The sequence below is a fragment of the Rhopilema esculentum genome, chromosome 15, assembly GCF_057945365.1.
Source record: "Rhopilema esculentum isolate cy_ngs chromosome 15, ASM5794536v1, whole genome shotgun sequence".
NCBI classification, from domain to species: domain Eukaryota; kingdom Metazoa; phylum Cnidaria; class Scyphozoa; order Rhizostomeae; family Rhizostomatidae; genus Rhopilema; species Rhopilema esculentum.
In genome coordinates, this window is record NC_142829.1 from 3902846 (window position 1) to 3928143 (window position 25298).

Below are 25298 nucleotides of genomic sequence, written 5' to 3' on the forward strand. Positions count from 1 at the left end.
CTTCTCAAGAGTTTTGAAATATGAAGATCACCATCTAATGGACAGTGCAAAAATATCCAGATGAATTTCAAGCTTTTCCTATACGACGTCATGGCCAACCAACGTCATAATGATAGTCATGGGTTTAGCTTTCGGAAATTTTGGCCTAAAGTCACACCTGTATACAAAGTTACGGACTAGCGAACAACCTATTGCTTGACATGCTGTACATTTGGAGGTTAATGTCGGTTACTTTACGACTATTTGTTTAATTTATAGGAAATAATGAATAACATTTTAGGGAGAATTTGCGAAGTCCTTTGTGAACTGATGAAATATCAATCTTTGATGATGATTTATAGAATTTGAGCTCACTTGTCTCTCTTCCTTAGCTCTTATTAACGATTAATAATGAAATAAATTAAGAAAACACTGAAGATACTTGTTTGGAAAACCCTTAGTTTGATTGCTGATGCAATTCGATCCTTTCAACGTTCTTGCATAGAACGTGCTCATCAATTGCATCTATGTTCGGCACTGAGGTATTAAACCAACATGCCAATGATTTGAGAACTTGTAAATTATACCACAGCTCATTTGGTACGAATGCTCTACGTATAGACATTGCATTGGGTGATATTTTATCCACAGTGGGACCACTAGACGTCATGATAGCATCTGCAAACGTTTTCTTTACAACTGCTTTCTTAACTGTCCACGTAACAAAGGAAGCGAAATGCTAAAACTAGCTTGCCATGCAAAAAAACTGTTTTGCTGGCAATTTCAAAATATAAACAAGTTGATATCTGGAATGTAAACTAAGAAGAAAATGCCATTTAGCTAACTTTTAGACTTCTTTCGACTTCCCTCTTCTACGGAAGACTTAAGGCCGGATTCCATTTCACTTTGGACGCGCGACTTTGGCGATTTCAACTGAATTGAACTACTCAGCGAATGGTTGCGAATTCGCAGTAAATGGGCAAATTCAATTTGCGCATGCTCCAACATGCATTCGTTCAGTCGCAAGGCTAGAACCCCGCCTTGACTATGTAACAAATGGTGACATTTTCAAACCTCTTTTCAACCATTCCTCCCCTACCATATTCTCGATGATTTTGGATGATAGGAAAATTAAATCATTGGAGAAACTTGGGTGGACATGTCAACCCTAATCTTTCCCGTGGCGCCAACGGGGCGCTATCAAGCCTCGTATCAGATATGTAAACATAAAACATTATTTGGTTCAGCATTTTAACTTTAGCGTTTATCTCAGTGTGTCTATTTGAAGTTAGCTGTTGCATACAGTAGCAGCGCTACGGGAGGGGGGACTGGGGGTGGGGACACGTCACCCCAGTTTTCGGCAGGATCGATTTTGTATTTCGTTAAATTCTATGAGAAAATGTTTGGGAAGTGGTAATTTTTGGCAGCGTACTTTTTGTGATGTAATCCTGAGATTTTCAAACTGCCTTTACGCAGCCAAAAGTTAGTTATGAGCGTGCCCTTCAGAAAAATTGGCGTGCTTTTTTGTAAAAGAGCGTTTTTGAGCCTTAAAAAGGGCGTGGCCTAAATGTTTTATTCCCCCCCCCCCTTTTATTCAACTATAATAACAAAGTATTCAAAGGTTTCAAGGAGAGTAGATACTCGTTTATGTACCCCAAATGGTTTGCAAAATCCATCTTTTTAAAAACCAATGCTTGTTAAACTGTTAGCCGGTTTGCAGTAGCGTAGCCAGGGTGGGAAGATTGGGGGAGAGGGGACGGAAATTTGGGGTCACCTCCTTTTGAACGCCAGAAAACAATCGTTACTCGCATCGTACTGTTGATTTGATCCGACGGCTTCAATCATTTAGAGGAAGGACTGTTTCAATCGTTTCAGCCCTCCTCCGTCTCCTATAGTTTGCATTCCAGTACATGATTGTCGTATTTTGGTTTGTGGTGTATTGAGGAGTGTCTTTTTAATATAAATTTTCTACCCCCGGTTTTTTTGTGCAACGAAAGTAAGGCTGATATATTTCTTCTTGTATCGACCTATCCGCCACCCCATCAATGCGTGCAGAATTGCAGTCAACGCAGGTTCCGCAAATGGAACAAAAGCGCTGCGCAAGTCATTTATTATTGTTACATGCTCTTCAAATACTTGATGTATACAATCTTGACTGAAATTTACTGAAATTCAACAATAAGACAATGATTTTCTAGTTTATTAGGGGATTGAAATCTTCGGAAAGCTTTACTTGCTCTCGCAAAGTTCAGTGTTGCGGTGCAAGCGCTCTAACCGCTTCCAAGTAGGTCTGCGTCATAGAAAGCTTCAAAGATATTGCTGTTACCTTAGTTTTACTAGTATTCGACCAAAGTTTGGTACCTCTGTATATCTTCTTCTTATAACTTCTACAGTCGAACGTTTTGGAATCGTCAATGCCACTATAGAATGCAAGGAAATTTTTGACGTCACATACTATTTTCACCTTGCTACGTAATTTCAACGGAGGGTTTTTCCAACAGACGCTCAGGACGTGCTCTAAACCAAAATTTTGTGAGAAGAACAGGATGGCGTAGGATTTTGAAACTTGACATTGCTTACGCATTGAAATTACACTGATGTAATGAAATTAATTGTGGAATTCGAAAGTAATTGTTTAAAGATAAGTAGTTTTAATCAGCTTTCTGGTCTTGTCTAAAAGATGGGAGAACGCTTTTCTACAAAGCGTGCTTAATTTTTACTCATTGAGAAATTTCACAAAACGGTAAGTTTTCAAAATTATTGTATGAGACATTTGCACTGAGGCGATACATCTCGAAATCTTGGCAGGAGCACTCCTGAAGTAACTGCCAGCATCTTTAGATTTAGAATTTTCTATCTATGGATTTAGAATGCAGACATGCATCTCTGGAGGGTGGCTAAGTAATGCTTTTGAAGGTCGTGCTTATTTCACGTTTGGCTAAGTGAAGTAGCTATCTCTTCGAAGTAATAACAAAATGTTTCATCCAAGACGATGCTAAACTTTCGAAAAGATGATGCTGGGGTGTGCCCCGATCTTCTTGAACCCCTATATTGCAACCCCTGCCAACACTATATCCCTCTGCCTTACTTCTCCTTTCAGGTCATCCCTTTTTTCAACCGTTCACTGTTATCTTTTTTTACTCGTGCTTAAACTCTTCTTAAGCTTCCTGGTTCCATCTTTTACACTGAGTGTCGTCGAATGGAACTCGTATAAACAGAGAACATTAAGTAGTCACGTGTGCATATCTTCCTATAAATTTGTCATCCAGCAATCATTGGGCACGGCGGTGCCTGACTGGTTTGGCAGAAGACCATAAGTCTCATTCAAGGTTTGCAGTCTTGTCAGAGGTCAAGAGAAGAAGTTGGTGAGTGAATACACATGATTTATATCTTGTACAATCATATATAGATGACATCTTTACATACCTACAGAAATTACAAAATGCTGTTAATCTAGACCTCTATTTTTCTTTTCATATGCAACTAACTCAGTCGTTTATATGCTGTCCTTGCTTTTGCAAAAACTACGAAGAGAAATAAATAGAAATTGGTAACCAGAGTTGGCATTTTATGCGATTTTATTTCTGTCTCTATTGATTGTCCATCGAATGACTCCTTTTATGAAATGCGATCTTTTATACTGTCCTTTGCCCAATGTTTGTTAATTCCAAGTCGTTTCTTTTGGCATTGCCGCTGCTTTTTGCGATGCAGTGCTCCAAACTATAATTAAATTCTTTCTATCGTGACTAAAAGATATCGAAAACACTACACAACGGTATAAATTTGTAAAATGCGTTATACATCTATTTTATTTTCGTTTTATAAACTTACAATCCCAGACAAAATTGTTGAAACAAAGTGCAATTTTGCAATTTTCTACATTACGTTCCCCCCTGTATATACGAATCCCCCTTTCCCCCAAAATAAATGTTGGATTTTGTCGTTCTATCATTTCTCCTTCAAAATCAGGCATTCATCATTGAATTGGAGGAGGGGGAGTTATTCTTTAAAGGAAAGAGAAAATATCAACTTTCCTTGAAACATCTCAACTATTTTTTGTCTGGGGTTGTACTTATTTCGCAAAAGTTTTATTCTGCAGAAAATTCGATCATTTTTGTCATCATCAGCGAGTGCATACATATGTAGCAATAGCTGCACGTGCTCCCACCTTGTTGCATTTTTTTGGGACTAGTCGCATGCATTAATACACATACCAATAATTCATCTGATATTTTCCAACGGTAATCAAGCTTTCCAGCGGCATGTCCAAGCTAATTGTTTATATACAACCCACCGCAAAAATGTTAGTTGCCCGTTACAGCAGCGTGCTACGTTCTGTTGATGCAATAATTTTCTAGCGTCGCCCACTACTACGCTTGTCGTATTTCAAACATACACCGCACCGCAAGGTTCCGATTCGCCTTAGAGATACTCGTGTTTGCTATTTTAATCAGCTATTTTTACCTATTAAAGTGCACTCATTAATGTTTCAGCTGGTGCGGCAAATATTCTCCAATCAGAACTTTGCGGAAAATTTCACCTGCGCAAAACTTTTCCAGATGTTGTTTTTGACTTTAAGATCCCCCTGCGAGTCAAAAGTAAGCACTGCTTTAGTTGCTCGAGTCCTGGTGAATTTAATTTGAGCACGTATGCATGTTTTAATAGTTTTATTTATGCCTGAACGCTGAAATTTCATGGGTACACATACAGAATCTTTGATAAATGAGAACAATTGATGCCTCTAGTTTTAAGCCCCCATCTTCCCTGTTTGTGTAAAGCATAATTTGCAAAATTAATGTCCCTTGTTATTCTATTTGTTTCCACTAATGAAACTCACGTTTTCTACACTTACAGTACTAGATGAATTATCGAGAAATCGAGGGTTCGAAACAACTAGGGTTTGAACATTCAGGCTAGTTCTATACGTTTTTAGCAACCACGTAAATGGCTGACAAAAAACGATGTAAAATAGTAAAATACACAAATCGTCTAGTGATACCCCAATACTTGGACTGTTGCTAAAGAAGTTGAATATAAAAATCTGCCGAAGGTAAGACATAGTCAAAACTGGGCGACCTCGTCAGCGCATCATGGGGTGTTCGGCGTATCCATGCTCAACAAGCACACGGTATAATGGCCTTTGCCCAAGACCCCCAACCTGAAGGACGCATTGGCTACCGGAGACATTGTCTCATTTAATTGGGAGAAAAAACTTAGCAAAAATTGTCATTGCTTTAAGACGTCAGCTTTTATTCAAAAAAAGAAATTTTTTTTGAAAGAACACTAGAAGATTGTTTTCGTACACTTAATGTTCTCGTTTCAGCAGTCCCTGGACAACAAAAGCGGAAACGCAAATGAAGGTGTCATTGAAGACAAATATCGTTTTGCCAATATAAATGTATAGTAGCCAGCAAACACAAATATTTTTTTCGACGATCAGCCACAGAATCTCTATTCTGTCATTCAGACTTCGGCTCAGCCTTCGGTTCTATGCGGCTACTTGTAGTAAAAGGAGCGGGCCTTATGTTAATCAGCCGGTATAGGCGATGCCAATTTTTGGGTTATGGCGTCTCGAAAACTGTACTTTGTTATCTCCAAAAAGATTTCCCGTCGGACGCATTTTGCTTTGTCGCCACATTGAAAATGAAAATTTCTCCGAAATTGTAGTAAAAAGGCCTTCATCAGGCAGAGCTTGCAATTGTAAAAACCATTGTTCGCCCCGGTTTCATTACAGTTTGAATAGTGTACCGGGTTTTTTGAACCGGCAGGTCAAAGTGTCTTTGAATAAAGCACCCGATGTTACTTATGGTAGCGCCACACATCCCCAGTTCATGGCACGATCGATTTTGAGGCTCGACTTGCTAAAAAGGAAAAACGTGCCCAGCATCAGTTGTTTTATTAGATAAATGTATAGTATGTACTTGTAAAAACCCATTGTGTGAATAAAAACAATATTAAGAACAGCCGAGCTTCAAATTATCCAAAAAGTAAGAACACCGTGCATTGGCATAAGTTATCCGGTTCTTTTTAAAAAGTGTACAATCTCAATTAAACGCCTCCTCCATTAAACGCCTCCTCCATTAAACGCCCCCTTTTTAAACACCTCCATCTAAAAAGCCGTAACAAATTCCTCAAAAATATAATTAGCATTTATAAGATTAATCAAAGTATCCCGTATTCCAATCCACAACGAGGAAAAGGCCTTTTCATTGCTATGCTTGATCTAATTACTTTTAAAAAGCGGTTTTCTCCAACCTTCCCTGAATTTTACGTCCCTGATCTCGCTCCTTTTAAAGAAAATCTAATCAAATGTTTCGAACAGAAAAAAACAATGATTAAGATTAATTACGTTTAAATAAGTTAGTGTAACACATTAAACATGTTGCTGACAAAGGGAAAGTAATAATTGTCTCCCCAACATTTTTTGTGATTAATTGTCTCGTGCTCTTCCAAGCAATTCTCCGTAATTCACATGTGATGTTTATTCAAAACATAATTAATTGCCATGCCTTTAATTTTTTTGAGATGTAGACACGCCTTGGCATTACCGACGCCTTAATTTGTAGTGTTTACAATCATAATTGTGTTGCTTAGGACGATTTCAACAAGGGCTATTCGTCAAAGTCTAAATCGAGGATTCAGCAATCAGCCAATTTAGGAGGAGGTTTCTTGTTAATGGCACGATATCATTTAAGTTCACTAACACAGAAAGTTTTTACTTCATGAAAAGGTGCATAAGATTGGAAAGTAAAGACCCTTTGTAAGCTTTATTTGATATACCTATTTTTTCATTTGATGATATGTAATGCTGATACTCAATGCTTTATGAATGTTTTAAAATCGATCAACTTCAAATTTTGTTAGTTAAAATGGCTTTTTATGAAATACTTTAAAGTCCTTGTAAAACTTAGCAGGCAGCATATACATAAGCGTACGCTAGAGGTTAGTATGGTGTACGATGGATTCCCATGAAATGGGCGTTGTATCATATTTCATCAAATCTGCCTCTCTTTTCACCTGCTGTTAAGTAGAACTACAAATAAAACTTTTAAATGACATCCTAACAAGCATTTATGTTACAACTGCCCCACTTGCAACTTTGCTTAAATTGGAGAAAATCATCTTAGATAATAGGGATGTGATCTCTGGAATCGTGCTGCAAAAATGTGCATTCATATATATTCCTAACCACAAGAATTTGCTCCACAAATTCATAATTTTGTTGTTAATAAGTTGCATTTTATTGTTGTTTGTAATTCATTTACTGTATTTTCAAAGAGGTTGCTTGTCTCAGGCACCGTGGAGTAGGGGGCTGGGGGGGGGCTCCCCCCACTTTCGCAAAAAATGACCAATATTTAGTACTAAACTACCAGTAAAGCCTCTTTCTATAAGGTTTTAGCCCCCCACTTTTTTAGACCCCCCACTTTACTCAACCCTCCACGGTGCCTGTGTCTGGGCATAAAAAACTACCGTATTTTTGACTATGCGTCAATCCTCGATTCAACACCCCCTCATTTGTGCACCTCCTAGAAAGAATTTAAAATGAGCCCCCCCCCCTTTTGAACATGATTTTTCCAATTTAACCTCTCTAGAAAGTAGATTTCCAATTTAACCTCTCTTGAAATGAGCAGCCTATCCTCAAATGGATGCTTCCTTTTCACATTGATTATTAGGAAGTACCTTATATTTTAATTGGAAAGCCGTTTGCGATTTCGAAAAAACACCTCTCGAAAATGAAAGCTCCCGTCAAAACCCGGCTCTCTCCTACTTTTAATGCCTCCCCTTTCCAGAGAGTGTCTGAAATTTTAACATCCATGGTTTAGCAAAGTTTTGTCTAGACACTTCCAAGTCTAAGTTAACAAGAGCAATCATGTTATATTGACTGATGAAGCTATGCTAGTATCTTTTATAATTAGCTGTAATTCCTCTTTCCCTGGCCTGATATCGCTAAATTGTTTCATTGGTTTTTTATAAGGGTACTGCGCATTTCTGTTGCAATTTATTCTGTATCTTGTAAACCAGCTTTGACTTGGTAGCAATAGCGTATTTAATCTAATTATCATCTTTTGATAAAGAAGCTCGGAATAGAAAAGGAATTAATCATTTATATCGTGTGTAGGTCAAAGTTAAACGGTGTATAAGATATGTAACCAAGGAGGTATTTTTTCGATAGGTTTGCGCAAGTGGGTTACCGCAGTTTTTGCCAAGAAGTAAGGTAACTGAAATATTTTTCTTTTCCAAAGCATCCCTCAAATCTTGATTTAAAATGAAATCTAATAGTAATCCTGCACCTTGGGGGTGTTTCCTCACCCGCGTCCCTTATCAGTTATGCGAAAGGTTAATTGGAAATCAATCGTTGGCATAAAATCAACTTTGGTACTCCTTTAATGATAGATAATATTTTTGTACATGCTAGAAACATAAATGACATATTCCAGGCACCGCGGAGTGTTGAGAAAGTGGGGGATCTAAAAAGTGGGGGGGGCTAAAACCGCATAAAATTTATTGCTTAATATTTGGCATTTGTGTATGCACAACATTTGGCTAAACCATCCCAGCCCCCTGCTCGAAGGTGCCTATAATATCTTCTTCTTAATTTAGTATCCATTGTCATAATTTCATCTCAATGCATTAGAAGATACAGCAAAATTACGATGGTTTTGTATGCCAGCGGGTCTATTTCAAATGGGGGAAGTCGGACGGGTGCAACTTTTAACGGGAATTCTGTTTTTCGCATTTAACCCTTTTATAAAAATATATTCTATAGCTTAGTTCGTTCTGATATTTAAATTTCCATGAAAATATTTTCAATACACAAAACCAGATCATCTAAATCTTTTCTATTATCTCCAAATTTAGAAATGGCTTACAATATCAGAAGTGTTGTCCAGAATGAAGGAATGAAAATTTTCATATTGGTATGTTTACTTTCTAATATCGTTTTTTAAATATCGTAATATCGTAAGCCACGATCAGTTTTGGGAATGCCCATGGCTAATTTTTGGGTATATAGTGGCAGCGGCAGCTTCAATATCAAAGAACCACAAAAAGATATACTTTTCCAGAACAATGACCCTCACCCAGAATTTTCTCAGGAAATTGAGACGGATTGCAAACTGGATTCTGTCGAGGTCTTTGGGGGGGGGGGGGGCGTCTCAAACCCTTAGGCGTTACTTATCATTGAACTAATTCAAAGGATTTTGTAAGTGTGACATCATAAATTCATTTCTTAGATTTTAAGCTAAAAGAACAGAAACAACTCTGAACATCCGAAATAATTTAAACAGGTTCCAATTTTGTTGTGATATGGCTAATGAAAAGTCTAAAGCTTGCTCAGTCTGAGTGCTAAACAGTTTTTTAGGCTTGGTTCATTAAGTTTGTAACAGAGAACAAAGTAAAGTAAAATTTCCCACAGTCTAGATCTGCCCTCGCAGTAGTACGAATACCTCATATAATCAAATGAATGCTCTCCAGTTGAACTACTTTTGTTGTAAGTGTTGCTGCGTCGAAGCTGTTATTTTAGGACATTGTCTTACAGTTGTAGAATTTACCAAAAATAGGCTTTGGAAGAATCGAAAAGCACGATGTTTGGAGGGGAAAGATTATCTCTTGGCCAATTTGCAACACATTTTACATATTTAACTAAATAAAATATATTTCGAGATGGTCTCTCAAGATATTTGGTTCAAGTTAAAAGATTCTGAAAATAGATATGTATGGCTTCATCACTAGATAACTTTATTAAGAAATCTTAAGACTTTGCCGGGTATGGCATTACTGGGTACCAGAGACTCAGAGAGTCAAAGAAAGTAAGAATGTGGAAGAAGAATTGTGAACGTGAAGTGTGCTAGTTACCCCTCTTGCACTCAAAAATGGTCGAGGGTCCATGAAACCATATTAATTAGGCACAGTCATTGACATGATGTTCTAGTTATGGTATCCAGATAAGGGGTTTGTGTTTACTGTTTGTTTGCAAACAACCTGTGTTGTAGTCTTATCACTGAATAAAACTTTCAATTTTGGTTTAATAAGAATGTTGATTTGCACATGGAATATTGCATTTCGGGTGAATTTGGCAACCATGCCCTAATTTTGATTGGATACTTTGATTAACGTTTTGCACATTACCAAGAAGTTTTGTGCAATTTTCTGACGACAGCCAAAGAATAGAAATCACCCATGAGTATGTAAATAAATAATATTCTCGCATTAATTTTTTTGGATAAGGGTCCCTGGCTTTGGACCAGTCGTATTCCCTTATTTCAGTGAGACCGTTTATTGATAATTGAGAACTAAAGTTTTTCTCCTTATATCCAACAAGAAACTGTTTCTTGAAAACTTTAAATGCCTAAGAAAGCTTTTCTGTAGGTTGACCCTTTCATTTCAGAAGTACCTGAAGTCGAGCTAAGCAATTTTATTTCAGATGTACCTGAAGTAAAATGTTTCAAGCCAGTGTCAGAGAAGATGTTCATATCTCCTGCCACCAACGATAGCTAAATGCTCAATTCTGAAAAGCCATTGAAAGTAAGGCGTGGTCGGGGTGTGGGAGCTGAATTGCTTTCGCCGCTCTTCACCTATTTTTCATCATTAGACATGTGACCATCAAAGGATTTCACAACTGAAGGATCTGAATAAAGGGGGATTGGAAAGTCTAGAAAAATACCAAAATATAACTCTCTATCGGAAAGAAATGCACAACAGGGAAAATTATTTACAAAAAGCAAAAATCTAGAGAATGTAGCAACAGAATGATTGATTCAATAAAAAAATTATAGGCGGGGGAGGGGGGGGTATCCTCACTAGAGCAGAAGTCCCTACTAGTGTGGGGTTGGGAAAATTTTGGAAAAATTGACAAGAGGGATGCGTTTATTACGCGCTTAAAATACTAACGGCTTCTAGCATGTTCAATAAAAGTCACAACTAAGTGTTTATTCATCAATTATGACAATAAAAGATTTGCAAAAGTAAAAGCGTAGTATGCTTTCTAATCAATGCTTCTTATATATATCCTGATAATACAGTGTAATCGATTTAATTGATGATACAGGAAAAAGATAAAATCCCTTCAAGTTAACGAATGTTCGAGTTAACAGGAGTTATCGTTACTATCATTTACAATATTTTTTATGCTAGAGATTGTTTTCTAGGTACTGTGGATAATATCAAATGCTGTGATGTTCTACTTCTCGTACCAAAAGTATTGTAGTGGTGCTCAATACTACTACTTGCGTCGAATTCTTGGGGTAAGCAATCGTTTGTTTTTGGCCAATGCTTTTAATATATCTCTGATAAATGAAAATTAGCCGATCAAATGAAAGACGTTAAAATTCAATTTGCTTGCTCCAATTTTTGTAGAAATCACATTCTACAAATGGAAGCAAGCATTTTGTGGGTCAAAGGTTCACAAAATACAAGTTGCTCGACGGTTTATAAAACAAAGATTGATAAAACATTAGGTGTTTAGGACTCTGTCAAAAGAAACTCACTAATAATGGCGAAATGGCTTCGAAATTTTAAACTTCTAATGTTCACAGCCCAGATATCTAACTACCTACAGGCCTGCAGACCGTCCACTTTAATCTGGCCTAAATTTAGGCTATTATCTTGATAAAGTTGCGAATCACAAGTTGGACCGAAAACTTAGCTTTCACTTTTCTAAATAAGACTGAGAACAAAAGGACACAATTTTTATAGACAATTAGATTTATTTGTTATTGTTGTTGATACCATAGAGCACTCTTCAGAAAGGCTCACTTTTCATTCAAGTGTTTTGGGATCTGTTTGCAAAACAAAAGATCCCGAAGTTTCTTTGCCAATAAAAAATTAGTGTCTGAGACGATTGTCAGAAATGTGTTCATTGTTCGACCACCCTAGAAATAGATGTAATACTTTTCTAATAAAAGAACCTAAAGAATGTGCAACATGAAAGCATATAACAGTTACAGATGTAAATATAGACAGACCATTGTTTATATTGGGTATTTCTCAGAACGTGGCTTTGAATAAACATCGTTTAAAATGGCTTCTAATTACCACATGCTCATTACGCTGCTCTGAATGTAATATCAACTGTGAGTCATAATAATAATCATAATCATGAAATCAAAACATTTTACCTACCCCTACTTACTATTTCCGGTATTTTTCTTTTGCAGGAGTCATTGTGCGTTTCCCGAGCAACTGCATTTCTGCTATATTTTAACTGCTTTCTAATATTGTTACCTGTTTGTAAATCTTTGCTCACTTGGCTGAGAGTTCATATTCAAAAGGTAATCCATCGACGCATTTATATATACACATAATATTTATCAACGTCAAAAATTATTAGAGGATTGTCCTTTATTTTATTTGATCTTCAATTTTTATTAAAAGGTCAATCTGTATTTGATTTCTAACAATGCAAAATAAAATAAACGGCTTGCGTAGTATCAGAATTATTGGATCCAATGCTCATCAGCATTCATTGTTTCAAGCATCTTTTCCTTCTGTTAAAACGTTTCAAAGAAATAAGGTCTATAAGCAGTGGAGGCGCCAGGAGGTGGTATGGGGGGTTAATTTTTTCAAAACATGGTCTACATATTTCGTCTAAAAACGGGTTAAAAAGCACTAGGTAGGGGTAGATCGTATTTCCTAAGGAATTTTGATCTGGTACAAAGCACTGAAACGAGGTTATTAGGGCGTGGTCTCACTGGCCACGCCCATTACCCTCCCACTCGGCAGTAGCTGGTGCCGCCACTGTAAGACATCGTTTCTTTTCTATTTACAGCATATCAAAGGAGCACACAGAAGACTGTTCAACCACAACAACAAATTTCATATTGTTATTGGAATATCAGTAGTTGTATTATCACGTAAGAAATCTTCATTATATCTCCCTGCTTACAAACCCTGGCTTTATTCAAATGCATTGCTACGTCACTCAACATATTATTTGCAGTTGATATTTTTATCTTTCTCTTAGATAAAAAAACAACGATATGTACTAAAATTCTTCAATTCAAAACACAAATTAGCAAAATGAAGGCTAATTTCTACTGAAACAATTTTTCTATTGCCAGCACCTATCTATACTGCTAGGGAAAGAAGGTCATTTTGGGAAATTCTAGCACTATTTTCCTACAAATCAGAAATTTTGATTTTCATACTACAGTTGCTTATATATTTTATTGCTTTCCGATTGTAGTGATCCACACATTTTCACATGCTGCCAATTGTTATCGCTTCTATGTGCATTTCTCAGAAGATAATCCTGAACTAAACATTTCTGCAGACAAAGATAATGTAAGGGAAAATTTACTATAATTCTTACCTTCTAGACAGCAAGAGATATTGTCATTTTTGTCTCAAAATTAACGATCTTGGAATGATTGTCGTCTATTTTGTGAGCTACGCACTTTGAACAAAGGGATCTGTCATCAGGCTATTAGAGTATTGAACTGAAATGTTGATATTTTTTCAAACAATAAAATTGCAAAAATACGTGCTTTTTGTAAAGGAAGGAGTTATTTTGTGTCTATAGCGTCTTTTTGTTACACAATTTACAGTAAGATGTCTGATAAATACTTATTAGGTAAGGTTTTGAAGTTTATGTCATTCTGAAAGTTTCGATGCGTATATAGAGGAAGTCATTTAGTGCAAACCATCTCTCGCAGCCCCTTTTGACTCAAGTTTTCTTAAATTGTTACTAATGTTAATGTTGCTTATAAAATTCGTAAAATGTAAGTAATTATTACTTCACCCATGGCCCTCAATGGCATCCTTACTACCACAAACCCTTGCTTCTCAGGGACTGAGCACCCCCGATTCCGTTTGAAATATCCACTTACACCTCTGTTGTTGTCTTGATGCCTTCCGCGCTCTTTCTTGTTTCTGCAGTTTTGAATTAGAATTCTTTCAAAATTGAAGCAAAATTTAGCACTTGCTTTGCAGTGCATAAGATGTTAACAATTCTTGTTAACTGATGTTTCATTTCACTTTCTTCTAGATCAACATACTTCTATTTCTTAAAAAACGTAAGTTAATCTTCATTTTATATTTAAGATGTCTTGTGCAAATTATATGTAACGAAGACAAGTTTGAATTGTGAACGAAAAAAGCAATTGGGTAGTAACAGAATTTAAATGAATACGAGGCCTTTTTCTTTGAGAATGTGCATGAAATTATTTATCAAACCGAGGTTCCTATGAGGATTTTATAGCGTTGTTTTGTGCAATTTCCAAGTTTGTGTTTGTTAGCATAGATAAGTTTTGTATTGCTAGCGCTGTAACAATTATGTTTAACGTCAATATATGTATCTCTCTGTAGAAAGATCATTCTCCTATTCGTCTTCTATTTGCAAGAGATGATTGACTTAAATGCATCATACTATGTAAACCATTTCATCGAAACGGCTTTTTTGTCGCGATTGACTGTTAAATACCATGAGCAATTATGTTTAGGCACTAATAACCTTTAAATTGATTTTTACAGTGCCTGTTTACACAGGAATTGCGATGTTGCTTATTTTGGCTGTCCTGGTAAGTTGTCATCAGAAATATCCTTTACTTTGAAATCCAAGATTCTGGAGACAGTTTCAGATCTCCTTCGGCAAGACATTTTCTCATTATGAATCCAAAAAAATTATTAATGACTGTTATGTGCTAACTATTACGTATCTCAAAGTTTGATAATGCTCTTTTGGCTGTTCTAACTATTTTCGTTAAATTCTAGGTTTTTGGTTCTCTTCCACCTGTTAGGTAAGTACATCAATATATTTGATGCTCTTCTTGTCTCAAACTAGTTCTATGGGACAAAAATAAGGCTACCCTCACAAATATAATAAGGCTACCCTTACAAAAAGACAGCGAACAAAAAATTCCAAATCTTTCAAATTTTGAGACAAAGTGGCATTTATGAACTTGCGAACGATAGCAAATAGTCAATAGATCCATTGAAGCTACATCTACCCATCGAAAAGCAATGGTGAATATGTTGCAATGTTATAAGCAAGACCCTGTCTCATACGTAGAGTACTTAGGCTAGTCATAAACCATTCCTGTTAACTTGCTGAATCCTCAACCCTTGCAGTTTTGCATGAGGCTGATGGCTATGCAGTGCCATAACTTGACCTTCCAGACTAGTGGGTGTAAGCTAATCAATAGTAAAGTCCACCGACGAAGACATCGATGAAAAAAAATTGGGCGCTTTTCACCTATCAATAGGCTGTTTAACTGATGAAAAGAAGATTTTATAGACCAACTGAAGATTTTCTGGTCAAACATGAAAAATTGGAGGGAGTATCATAGCCCTTACAGTCATTGATACCTACACCACCTACCTGCCATGCCCCTGTAGATATTTTCGAGTGATAAATTCCGTTTCAAATTACATTACACTCCTTGTTATTGGTGAATTTTTTTTTATTTTTAGACGATCCCGTTTTGAAATATTTTGGTATTCACATCATTTATCCATTGCATTCTTTGCATTTTTGGTCGTGCATGGATTTGGGTAAGTTTGAAAGAATCTTGTGTTAAATTCAAAACACCTTTTTGTAAAAGACAAATTTCTCCTATATCGATTTATTTTTCCCACCCTTCATTCTTTCTCTTTTATGCTGAGTTTACTAGAATTCATTTTTCTGTTACATTTTTAGAGGAATAGTCAAATATCAAACCAATATTGAAGAGCACCATCCTGGCTGTGAGTTCATGATGAAGATGAAAAATTCTAATTTTACACAGCGCTGCGAGGGAAAGCCAAATTTTGCTCCTGATCCTCCGCAGGTACAAACTAGATTCCTTCAAAAGATAGTATTTTCGTGTACTATGATATTACAAAGCCTATCTACAATCTCATAAAATGACTGACAGAAAAAATTCGTGATAACTGTAAAGCTTTGCCAACAACCTGCAGCATTTTAAGTCATGCATTCCATCCTTTATGAAAATGTCCAAAATAATTCTGCACTGTTATGAGAGAGAAATATCTAGTATTTCAGCATTTGTATCCAACCTAAACCTTGCCAAATGACATTATTCGAAACAGTAGAAATGTCTATGTTTGTGTCCATATCTAATAGTTAAAACAGTTTTTGTAAAAAGCCCTTTGCTATGGGTTTGCTTAGTTGTGTTAACCAAAACAGACTTTTCAGTAAGGTAGATTTGAGAATTCAGACCGTAAGCTAAATAGCACTAGAAACTAAGTATGGGGCTGCTTTTCAAACTAGGCGTTACTAAGAGAGGTTATAATTGTTTTTTATCCATTAAATATTAAGATTTATCTGTTAGGCTTGGAAATGGATTGTTGCACCCCTCTTTCTTTACGCAATAGAAAAGATGGTCAGATTCATTTCTGCTAGAAAACCAATTCAAGTAACTAAGGTATGTTGCATATTTCTTAAGTTTTTTACCTCGTTGAGCAACCGTCTATATTGGAAGAAAAATATTCATTGAAATAAGTATTTGCAGCGGTTTCTTTGACTAGGAAGGCTTTAGATTAGGGTACCTTCTTCTTACCCGTGATGGTATGTACTATCTATTAACGCAAAATTCTCCTCAAAATTCAATTTATTGCTGCATCCCTCGCGGCAGTTACAATTTGTTATTGATACATTATCAGGTTTAAAAATGAATTGCAAAAAGCTTGGAAAATTATTGGGAATTTTTTATCAGGAAGATAATTAGATGACTTCTTGAGAGAGTCTGTAGTGAAGTCGCAAAAGGGAATAAGTGTCAAACAAATTTTCACAAAGAGCTTTCCAAAAGATTTGTTCGGTTTAAGACACATCTTTTATGTATCAGGTTTGAGAAAGTTGCAATGTGTTCTTTAATCATCATAGGCGATCTTTCACAGCGGAGAGATACTAGAGCTACGGATGAAAAAGCAGGGCTTTTCAGCTTTTCCAGGCCAGGTGAGCATTACCTTTGTACATCAGCGTACTTCAGCGTAGAATGTTTGCATGTTTTTCTCATTATGTGTACTCCATTTTATGGTCCTTGGTCCATGGGAAACTCTAAGAATATTCCTAGAATATTTGCCTATTTCACTCATCTTGTCTAAAACATTCTAGAATATTTAAAAATCACAAAGCGTTTTAAAATTCTATTCTGAAATTTATTTAGAGTTTACAACTAAATCCGAGGAATTAAATGTGAACATTGCTCTCTAATTTTCATCTAAGATAAAAAAAATTGTCAGGATTTTTAACTGCAGTATTTTTTGTTTCCTGCTTTTTATTCTAAAATTTATACGTTAAAGAAACCTTATGAGCTCATTCTTTATAGTTTGTTAGGCTGAATTGCCGGGACATTTCACACTTAGAATGGCATCCATTTACATTGACAGAGGTAACGATAACAGTTTTCAACACTTACTGGCTTGCTCCTTCTCTCTAATATTTAAAATACCAATTATAATTTTTATGCCAAGACACTTCAAGAAATAATTAATACTGCAATGATGCTACTGAAGCATAGTTCTTGTGGCCATGAGAACTACTGGCTCTTGCTAGCTCTAGAGTGTTTAAGATCTGCAATACAAATTTTCGTTTGCCTTCATTAGTTTGAACATTCATCTGAATGAAATTTATTTGCATTTTGCATCCCCTGTTTTTCTTTCTTTACTTTCTTTCCCACGTGATGCCAAAGTATCTAATTTGTTTATCTCGACTCATATTCCCAGTGTCCTACGGAAGAAAGCGGTGAATTCGCAGTGCATATCAAAGTTGCCGGAGATTGGACCGGTATGGTTATTTTTCTCTCCACCTTCATATGGATGATCTTTGTTGAATTGTCTGACCAGGTGCCTTTGATATTTGGAACTCGCCCCTTGAAAAACATCTTGCTAAAAGTAGCATTCTACTTCATCACCTTATGCAGTGTCGTTCCTTCCAAAAGTCATTCAAAATGCTCCTTAGACTTTTGTGGTTAAAAAAATTGACTCTGAGTTACTGCAAAGAAATCATTTTTTAGTCGTCTGCTCTACAAAACTCCCTTTTCCTCTTCCATCAAAGTCATTTAGCTAAATTAACGATCAAATTTACAGTCTCACAACTAATCTTGCCTTACAGCTTTACATACTTTTTTACAAAAGTTACGTTTACATCTTTTTTAAACTAAATTTAACAAAAATGATCCCATTTTTTAACAACCGCTCACTTGTAAAATTCTGCAATGGCACCTTAAAGCCTTCTGCCCACTTTTGACTTCAGTTATCTTGCCTTTTTCCCCGAATTTCTGATGTTTCATTTATGTGAAACCAAACCGTTTCTGTTCAAAACTTTCAATAGCCTTTCCTAGTTACAATAATTGACTAAAGACTGTTCAAATAAAAGACACGGGATAAAGGGGTGATGGGATTTAGGTCCCTGAAAGTGTTATTTCGAAGCTATAGTCCTCAAGTCTTTGAATACTTATCTGACCATTTCTGGCTACAATATTTAACACTTTTCATAACAGAACTTCTGGCCACTTTGCTGCAAAATATGGTGATAGTGAACAAGCATGTTAGTCGTGTTGGAGACTCGTGGACGATTTCTGTTCAAGATACCAATCCTGGAGTAGTGGCAATCCCAGTTGAAGAAACTATTATGAGGTGATTATAAATGCTATAATTGATGCTCTTTCTACAATTCAATGTTCAAAGAATGGCTATAACTGACCAGATTGTTACACTGATTGCAATTTACAAACACAGAATTGAAAAAAAACGGCTTGCTATGAAAAAAACGGCTTGCTTCCCTTTTTACATCAAACCATGGATTGATCAAATAGCATAAAATTTATGGCCTTTTCAAGCAATTCTATGATTACTATTATTTTCTAGTGGCCTTCACATCTATATCAGTAGATAAATTATGAATAAGTAACAACTCAAACGAAACATTTTCCACAAATCTAGAATTAATACATTGACAACAAAAGTGTGTTTTAATGTGTCTAAATTTACTTGTTCTATTCCTTTATATCTTACGCCTCGTTAACATAGATACAAGTGGATTTGAATGGGCTTGTAGCACACTGTCGTGTTTCCTTTAGATCAATACTGATATGTCTGCATTGTACACCATTTGATAGCACTGCATGGGCGCAGTGAATGCAAAACGCTTAGGGGAGCTACGTGTTGATCTTGCTCAAATGTTTGTGTTTTATTGAGATAGAATTGCCCTAATGGATCCAGCCTGAAATGCGATAGGTTTTGTCTGACTGCAGCCCTCCCTTGTCTCATAGGGAGGCTATGTATCATACGCCTCTATACCCTGGGTGCCAGAGCATTTTTTAACCATTTTAATCGTCTTTTTAATGGATTTTAAAAAAAGGTCTCCTCCTTTTCCTCTTCCATTCTCCTTCGTAATCCCTTTCCCCCGTTCTTCATCCTTTGACTCTCTGAGGCTCTGGCATCCAGGGTAACACCTCTGTAGCACTTACTGCATTTTTCCATGGGACATTGTCGATGATGTATTATGAAAAAGGCATGATGATGATGATGCTTAATATATCCAATTTAGTAGAGACTAAATTACATCATGTTAACTAAGTATTCCAATCAAATTCTAGGTTGCAAGTCGACGGGCCATATGGCAGTCCATTTCAGGTGAAACATTAATTAGCTTTGTTGTACAATATCTAAAGCTACTAATCGTTTTTTACCCTGTTGCCCTTTTTTAATCCCAAAGCTTTTATGTATTTCAGGACGTATCAAGGTTCAGAGTTGCCTTCATCATAACAACTGGCATTGGGGTGACCCCGTTTGCGGCTGTCCTTAACCATATAAGGTACATAGTCTATTTCATTTTCTGGTTCACTGCTTCCCATTTAATTCAACATTATTTGCATAACAGCCAGGTAATATTTATAAGAGGCTGGATATATTACGAAAAGAGGTTTGATTTGCTTTCTTGATAAAGAGGCAAACTTTACAGTTGAGAAGAGAGATCTCATTCTATTGCGTCAAAGAAGAAGAATCGTGTTTGCAATTAATCATTATGTGGTATCATTTCTTTTTTCTCAAGGTGTACCCGTTTTCTTTATTGTGATACCCCATGTTATACATGGTCGTCAGAAGCGTAGAGGTGGGAGCAGAAGTCCCAAAAACTGTTTCTTTTTCCTTTAGTGAGAATAATTGATAAAGAACATTCAAATGTGAACCCCTTTCTCGACATGACTTTCGTTCTGACAACAAAATCTCATTAAAGGTTCCCAGTAAAATATTTGTTGAAATCTAATTCAACTAATAATAACAAATTTAATTTTTAGACACACTATAGAGGAGTCGAAATCCTATGGAAAGCTTAGAAAGCTGTACTTTTTATGGGTCTGTAAAACCCACGATGACTTTTCATGGTTTCTTGACATTTTGTATCGAACAAATATTCAGGTAGTTATCATTATTATTATTATTATTATTCTCAATGTTTTGGTTTTATTGTATACTGGATTTTCATCATCGTTTTGCTTTGTTTCTGCTTGTTACTGTCATATAGTGCTTGATACTGTAAATGCAAAGCTGTACACACTTAGGTGTATAAAACCGGAAAGATCTACCTATGTTGCATCTCCGAGATTCACGACTTATGCGAGCATCAGATCAAATTTAGCCGAAAGTTATTTTCTAGGAAAATTTTAGTCGTACAAAGATTTTTAATATCTTGAAATTAAATAACTGTATGTGAATTTGTGACTTATCTTTCAGTTAAATTCAAATGCAGAAGAAGAAATGATGTCAACGCGCTTATTTGTGACACGATCTCAAGCACTTTCAGAAATGGCAAGTAAATCGTCCATCGTTATCGGAACAAATGCTTTTATTTCATTGAAAAGGTCCTATTTCTGCTCTTGTTTAGTTTAACTTTCAAATAAGCTACAAAAGGTATTTCCTCTTTCACTTTTATAAAATGAAGGTTATGATTTAAGGGGGGGGGGGGGGGTGGTTTATGAAAATTTATGTTAGTGTATTTCTATTGATTTCTGCAGACACTCGTGTTAAAATCTGTATTCTTTTCATGATCGACTTGTTTTTATCTGTTCTTATGACCCTGAAAATTCAATTGTGGGTGCCAAAATTTCATGCATCTCTGTTGGGACTGGCACCAACATTTTTAGGTTGATAACGGATTTTTGTTTTTACATTTAGGATCCATCTTTATATGATCAACGAAGACAATGGCTAGTCAACCATTTGCAATGTTGTCGACCTGTTTGGAAAGAGGAATTTGAGAAAATTGACTGTCAACACGAAAAGTAATAACTATTGACAATCAAGTCAATTTATTGAAATAAAGTTGATTAAGTTATAATGAAGATTTATTGCTTTTACTTCTTTAAACCGCTCGTTGAGGCGTGGGGGATCAACCACTTCCGTTGGCATTTGATAGGGAGGCATGGGGCCAATGTGCCCTTTCTATAGAAGTGTCCTTCGCATTTCCTCTCCCCCGTTCTTCATCCTTTGACTCTCTGAGGCTCTGGCACCCAGAGTAGAAGAAGCTGTGCTTATGGAGCAGTGAGATGGTTCTTCCTCTCGATGTGTCCACACCTTGTGATTCCTACGCCTGGCTGGTGACTCTCTTCACTCTAGTCGAAAATTTGTTCATGGTAGGGACTCGAACCCGAGACCCTTTTATCTGTAGTACGTGATCTTAGCCACTGGACCATTCTTAAAGAAAGTGGCTTTTTCAAACAAAAAAAACACGATTTTGACTTGAAGGGCCTCTTTTATGTGCTTTTTGGACATTATTACCTACTACTTTGCCTGAAAAATTCCTTGTTTTCTAGCGAAAGAATTGGAGTATTCTTCTGCGGTTCAAAGGCAATTCATCCTACATTGCATCAAATCTGTAACAAGAAGACAAATCAAAAGAATACATATGTATTTCACAAGGAAAGCTTCTGAACAAAGATTCTGTTGCTTTGAGAGCTCTTTGTAGTCGCTTGGCAATGCTGAAGTGCTTGTCCAATGGAAATGATATCCAGTTGTGGATTCGTTTCGTGGTACCGAACCGCTTCAAGGAAAGTAGATTCTAAATGATAACGTTGCCGTAAAGAATCCTGAACAAAGGACTGGACAGTACGAAGCTCATCGAAAATATTCGAGATTAGATTGATTTTAAGATTTCAGTTCTGACCTAAGGATTTATCGCAGCAGCAATATTGTTGCCAGATCGGTAACTCTTGCACACAAGACTCTTCCAAATGAGCAAATGCTTTTTTTCTTGAAATATAGAAACACCTTAGATATATAGTCAATAGTTAACTTGTTATTGTTTGCTTAGCCTAAGATAATCCCGTACTTATTTCTCAATCCTCTCTAGCAAGAAAAAAGGCTCTTGTTAAAACAAATTGCTACAGTACTATCCCGGTATCTCAAATCGCTAATATCTTGACCTTCGGTATCTCTAACCCCTGGTAACTCAACCCCCTGATCATTTGAACTGTTTTTCACTCTCCTAAACCTTCCTCAGCTAGAAGCCCTGATAACTCGAACCCTCAGTATCTCGAACTTTCCTTATCTCGTGCTGCTCTGCATCCCGTTTGAACCTTCTTCAGTACTTTCCAGCTCTGGATGGCTCGTTGACTCTAAAATTCATTAGCTCGCACTATTCTTGTTGATCCCTTCGTTCTCATACAGTGTTAAAACAAGGTTACAGGTAGAAAAGAACCGAGCTTTAAAGCAGACGAAATGCTCAAGTTTGTTGACGAGCTCGAGTTCCCATGATGAACCTCACATGAATGCCTTTAAGGTCAATTCAAATAAAATCCCTATACGTGAGTTTGCTTAAATTTTTATATTTCTGTATGATAAATCAACTTTTTCATGAAAGCCATTTGTTTCAAACTTGTTTCTGCTTTCGTCATATATTGGTATGATCCTTATGCCTGAGTTGACTCAAAATAATTTAAATTGTTTACATCAAGTATAAGGTGCAAGTCTGACACAGTATTAATGACAAAATTGACAAATATTTTTACGAAAATTTTTAGTTCAATAAACCTTGTAAATGTGACTCAAACCTTCACTTACATAATTAAAAGACGTTTTATTCATGGACAGTTTGTTTGGCTTGGAACTTTTGAGAAAAAAATTGGACTATAGTGCAATTGGATTTTAAAGTGCAATTACACATTAACCCTATCTAGACCGGGCTTTTTGAGTTGCTAGCAGATTAAGGAGGAACTCATTCAGCCCCCCTCCCCCTCCGACTCTAAAATCGTTGTTCCTTAGTCTATGTTGACAAAAATCACCATAGACATAGCAGAGGCTATGATGTTTCATTTTTAAAAGAAAGATGTCCAAAAAGAGAAATGACGTCATAATTATTCAAGACATTATGACAAGAGTACACGAAAAAAGGGTCATATTCAAAGTCACGAAAAACACGACTGGACTTAGAAAAATAAAAGAGACCGTACTTGTTGTGAATATAAGAGGTTACAAGAATTTCATTAAATTATTATGAGATGAACCTGAGATCAGCGCATCAAAAGATTCCTTACATTTTGACCTTAACCAATATAAAAAACAGCCAAATTCCCCCAAATTTAGTTTTTTTTAAACAAATTCACACTTTATATAGAGAGAATTTGAAAGTCAAAAAGCATCGTGCTAGTTGAGTCTACCAATGTGGAGCACTGCTTAATTAAATAAGTTGGGGGGCTGAATGAGCCCCCCCCAGTCTAGATAGAGTTAAAAGAGAATCCAACATCTACCATCAAATAATTAAAGACATTGGTAGTTTTAATGTTATTTTGCTCGTTTTTTTATTTTGGTGTCAGATCTACGAAAGGAAAATCATTTGAAACCTTCACCTGCATCTTTTCAAAGACTCTTTAAGTCTTTTTGGTCATTTTTCTTTACCTGTTTTTCTTAGGCAATGAAATACATCGATTTTTGATAGAAACAATTTCGAGCAATAACCCTCGTAAAACTGGTTTAAATTATCACTAGCATGCTTTTAATTATTCTGTTCATGTTTAGTTTGATTAAATTAAATTTAATCACGTTTAATATTTGACAAGGTACGCTTTTTCGGTGCCCCTTGGGCTTTTTATTTTGGCACAGATTACACGATTATTGAGTTTGTATTCATTGTAGTGCTGCTCGAGTAAGCATTACATTGTCTCTTTTATTCGGCCAAAGCAACAAGCGCGCAAGTGTGCATTGGCCTTTGGTTTATAAACTTTATGTTGCCATAGTTTCATCCTCACACGTTACAAGACTACCTGAAATTGGACTATGAAGGGCAAAAGTTTTACCTTGCGATGCAAACGACTAAATGGGCATTCTACCGGGCTGCATTCGATTCTATTGCTTACTTTAAAGCTGAAGTTGGTGAGCTCATTTTCAGTTCTATTTTTTATACGTTTTAAGCGCCAGAAAAAGGCCTATCAATTGGCTAAAGAGACTATGGAGAGAATCAGAATTGATAATACTATGCTGTGTAACGATACTTTGCTTACAGCTTACAGTATACTCTGGTAAATTCTATGCAGTAGTTTGTTGTGATTTTTCACTCCTGTATTTTTGAAAAAAACCCAATGCCATAAGCTATTTCAAATGTCGTTATTGATTAAATGATTTTGAATAAAAAGCCCTCCTAAAACTGGTTCAAACTATCACCTAGCATCACTTAATTCAGGTTTATAGTTAGTCTGGTCGAATAAATGGTTTAGTTTTTGACAATTTTTTCCGCTAAAATTTTGGAGACAAATGCAAGCCTATAGCGTTTACAAAATATTGAATTTTGATGAAAAATTTTCAGTGCAAAAGCCCCTATAGAAATTATTCAAACCATCACTAGGATCATTTAATTCACGTTTTGAGTTAGTCTCGTAGAATTCTTTGTTTTGTTTTTGTTGATTTTTTCAGCTAAAATTTTGAGAAAAAATGCAAAACTAAAGCCTTTGAAAAATATCGAATTTTGATGGAATATTTTCAGTGCAAAAGCCCCTTTAGAAATGATTCAAACCCTCAATAGGATCATTTAATTCACGTTTTCAGTTAGTCTGGTGGAATTTTTTGTTTTGTTTTTGTTGATTTTTCAGCTAAAATTTTGAGACAAAATGCAAGGCTATAGCCTTTGGATAATATCGACTTTTGATGGAATATTTTCAGTGCAAAAGCCCCTTTAGAAAAGATTCAAACCCTCACTAGGATCATTTAATTCACGTTTTGAGTTAGTCTGGTGGATTTTTTTGTTTTGTTTTTGTTGATTTTTTCAGCTAAAATTTTGAGAAAAAATGCAAGGCTATAGCCTTTGGAAAATATCGAATTTTGATGGAATATTTTCGGTGCAAAAGCACTTTTAGAAATGATTCAAACCCTCAATAGGATCATTCAATTCACGT

At 36.0% G+C, this 25298-nt stretch overlaps 1 protein-coding gene across 2 annotated transcripts; it reads left to right on the forward strand.

The window, feature by feature from the left end:
• The first annotated feature begins 7698 nt into the window (after positions 1-7698).
• LOC135685460 (NADPH oxidase 4) lies at positions 7699-24634 on the forward strand. Of its 2 annotated transcripts, XM_065201408.2 has the most exons (22): positions 7699-8194; positions 8839-8897; positions 11127-11222; positions 12135-12248; positions 12746-12830; positions 13163-13260; positions 13964-13991; positions 14449-14495; positions 14689-14714; positions 15388-15468; positions 15614-15743; positions 16248-16340; positions 16799-16870; positions 17244-17306; positions 17641-17701; positions 18417-18552; positions 19515-19551; positions 19650-19732; positions 20214-20334; positions 20650-20724; positions 21091-21197; positions 21729-24634. In XM_065201408.2, exons 2-22 carry the CDS (start codon positions 8841-8843, stop codon positions 21844-21846), a joined length of 1728 nt encoding a protein of 575 aa, XP_065057480.2. In that variant the 5' UTR covers positions 7699-8194; positions 8839-8840; the 3' UTR covers positions 21847-24634. The 2 variants fall into 2 exon arrangements, with proteins under 2 accessions (XP_065057480.2, XP_088968919.1); XM_089112793.1 differs by lacking the exon at positions 7699-8194 and having other exon boundaries at positions 8486-8897.
• The last annotated feature ends 664 nt before the right edge of the window (positions 24635-25298 follow it).

Bases quoted from the DNA above. Each gene is read 5' to 3' on its own strand.
- LOC135685460 (XM_089112793.1), top strand. From the start codon at position 8,775: ATGAAAATATTTTCAATACACAAAACCAGATCATCTAAATCTTTTCTA. The intron at 12,831-13,162 runs GTAAGAAATCTT...TTCCGATTGTAG, and splicing joins ATCAGTAGTTGTATTATCAC to TGATCCACACATTTTCACAT. The intron at 17,702-18,416 runs GTATGGTTATTT...TTTTCATAACAG, and splicing joins AGTTGCCGGAGATTGGACCG to AACTTCTGGCCACTTTGCTG.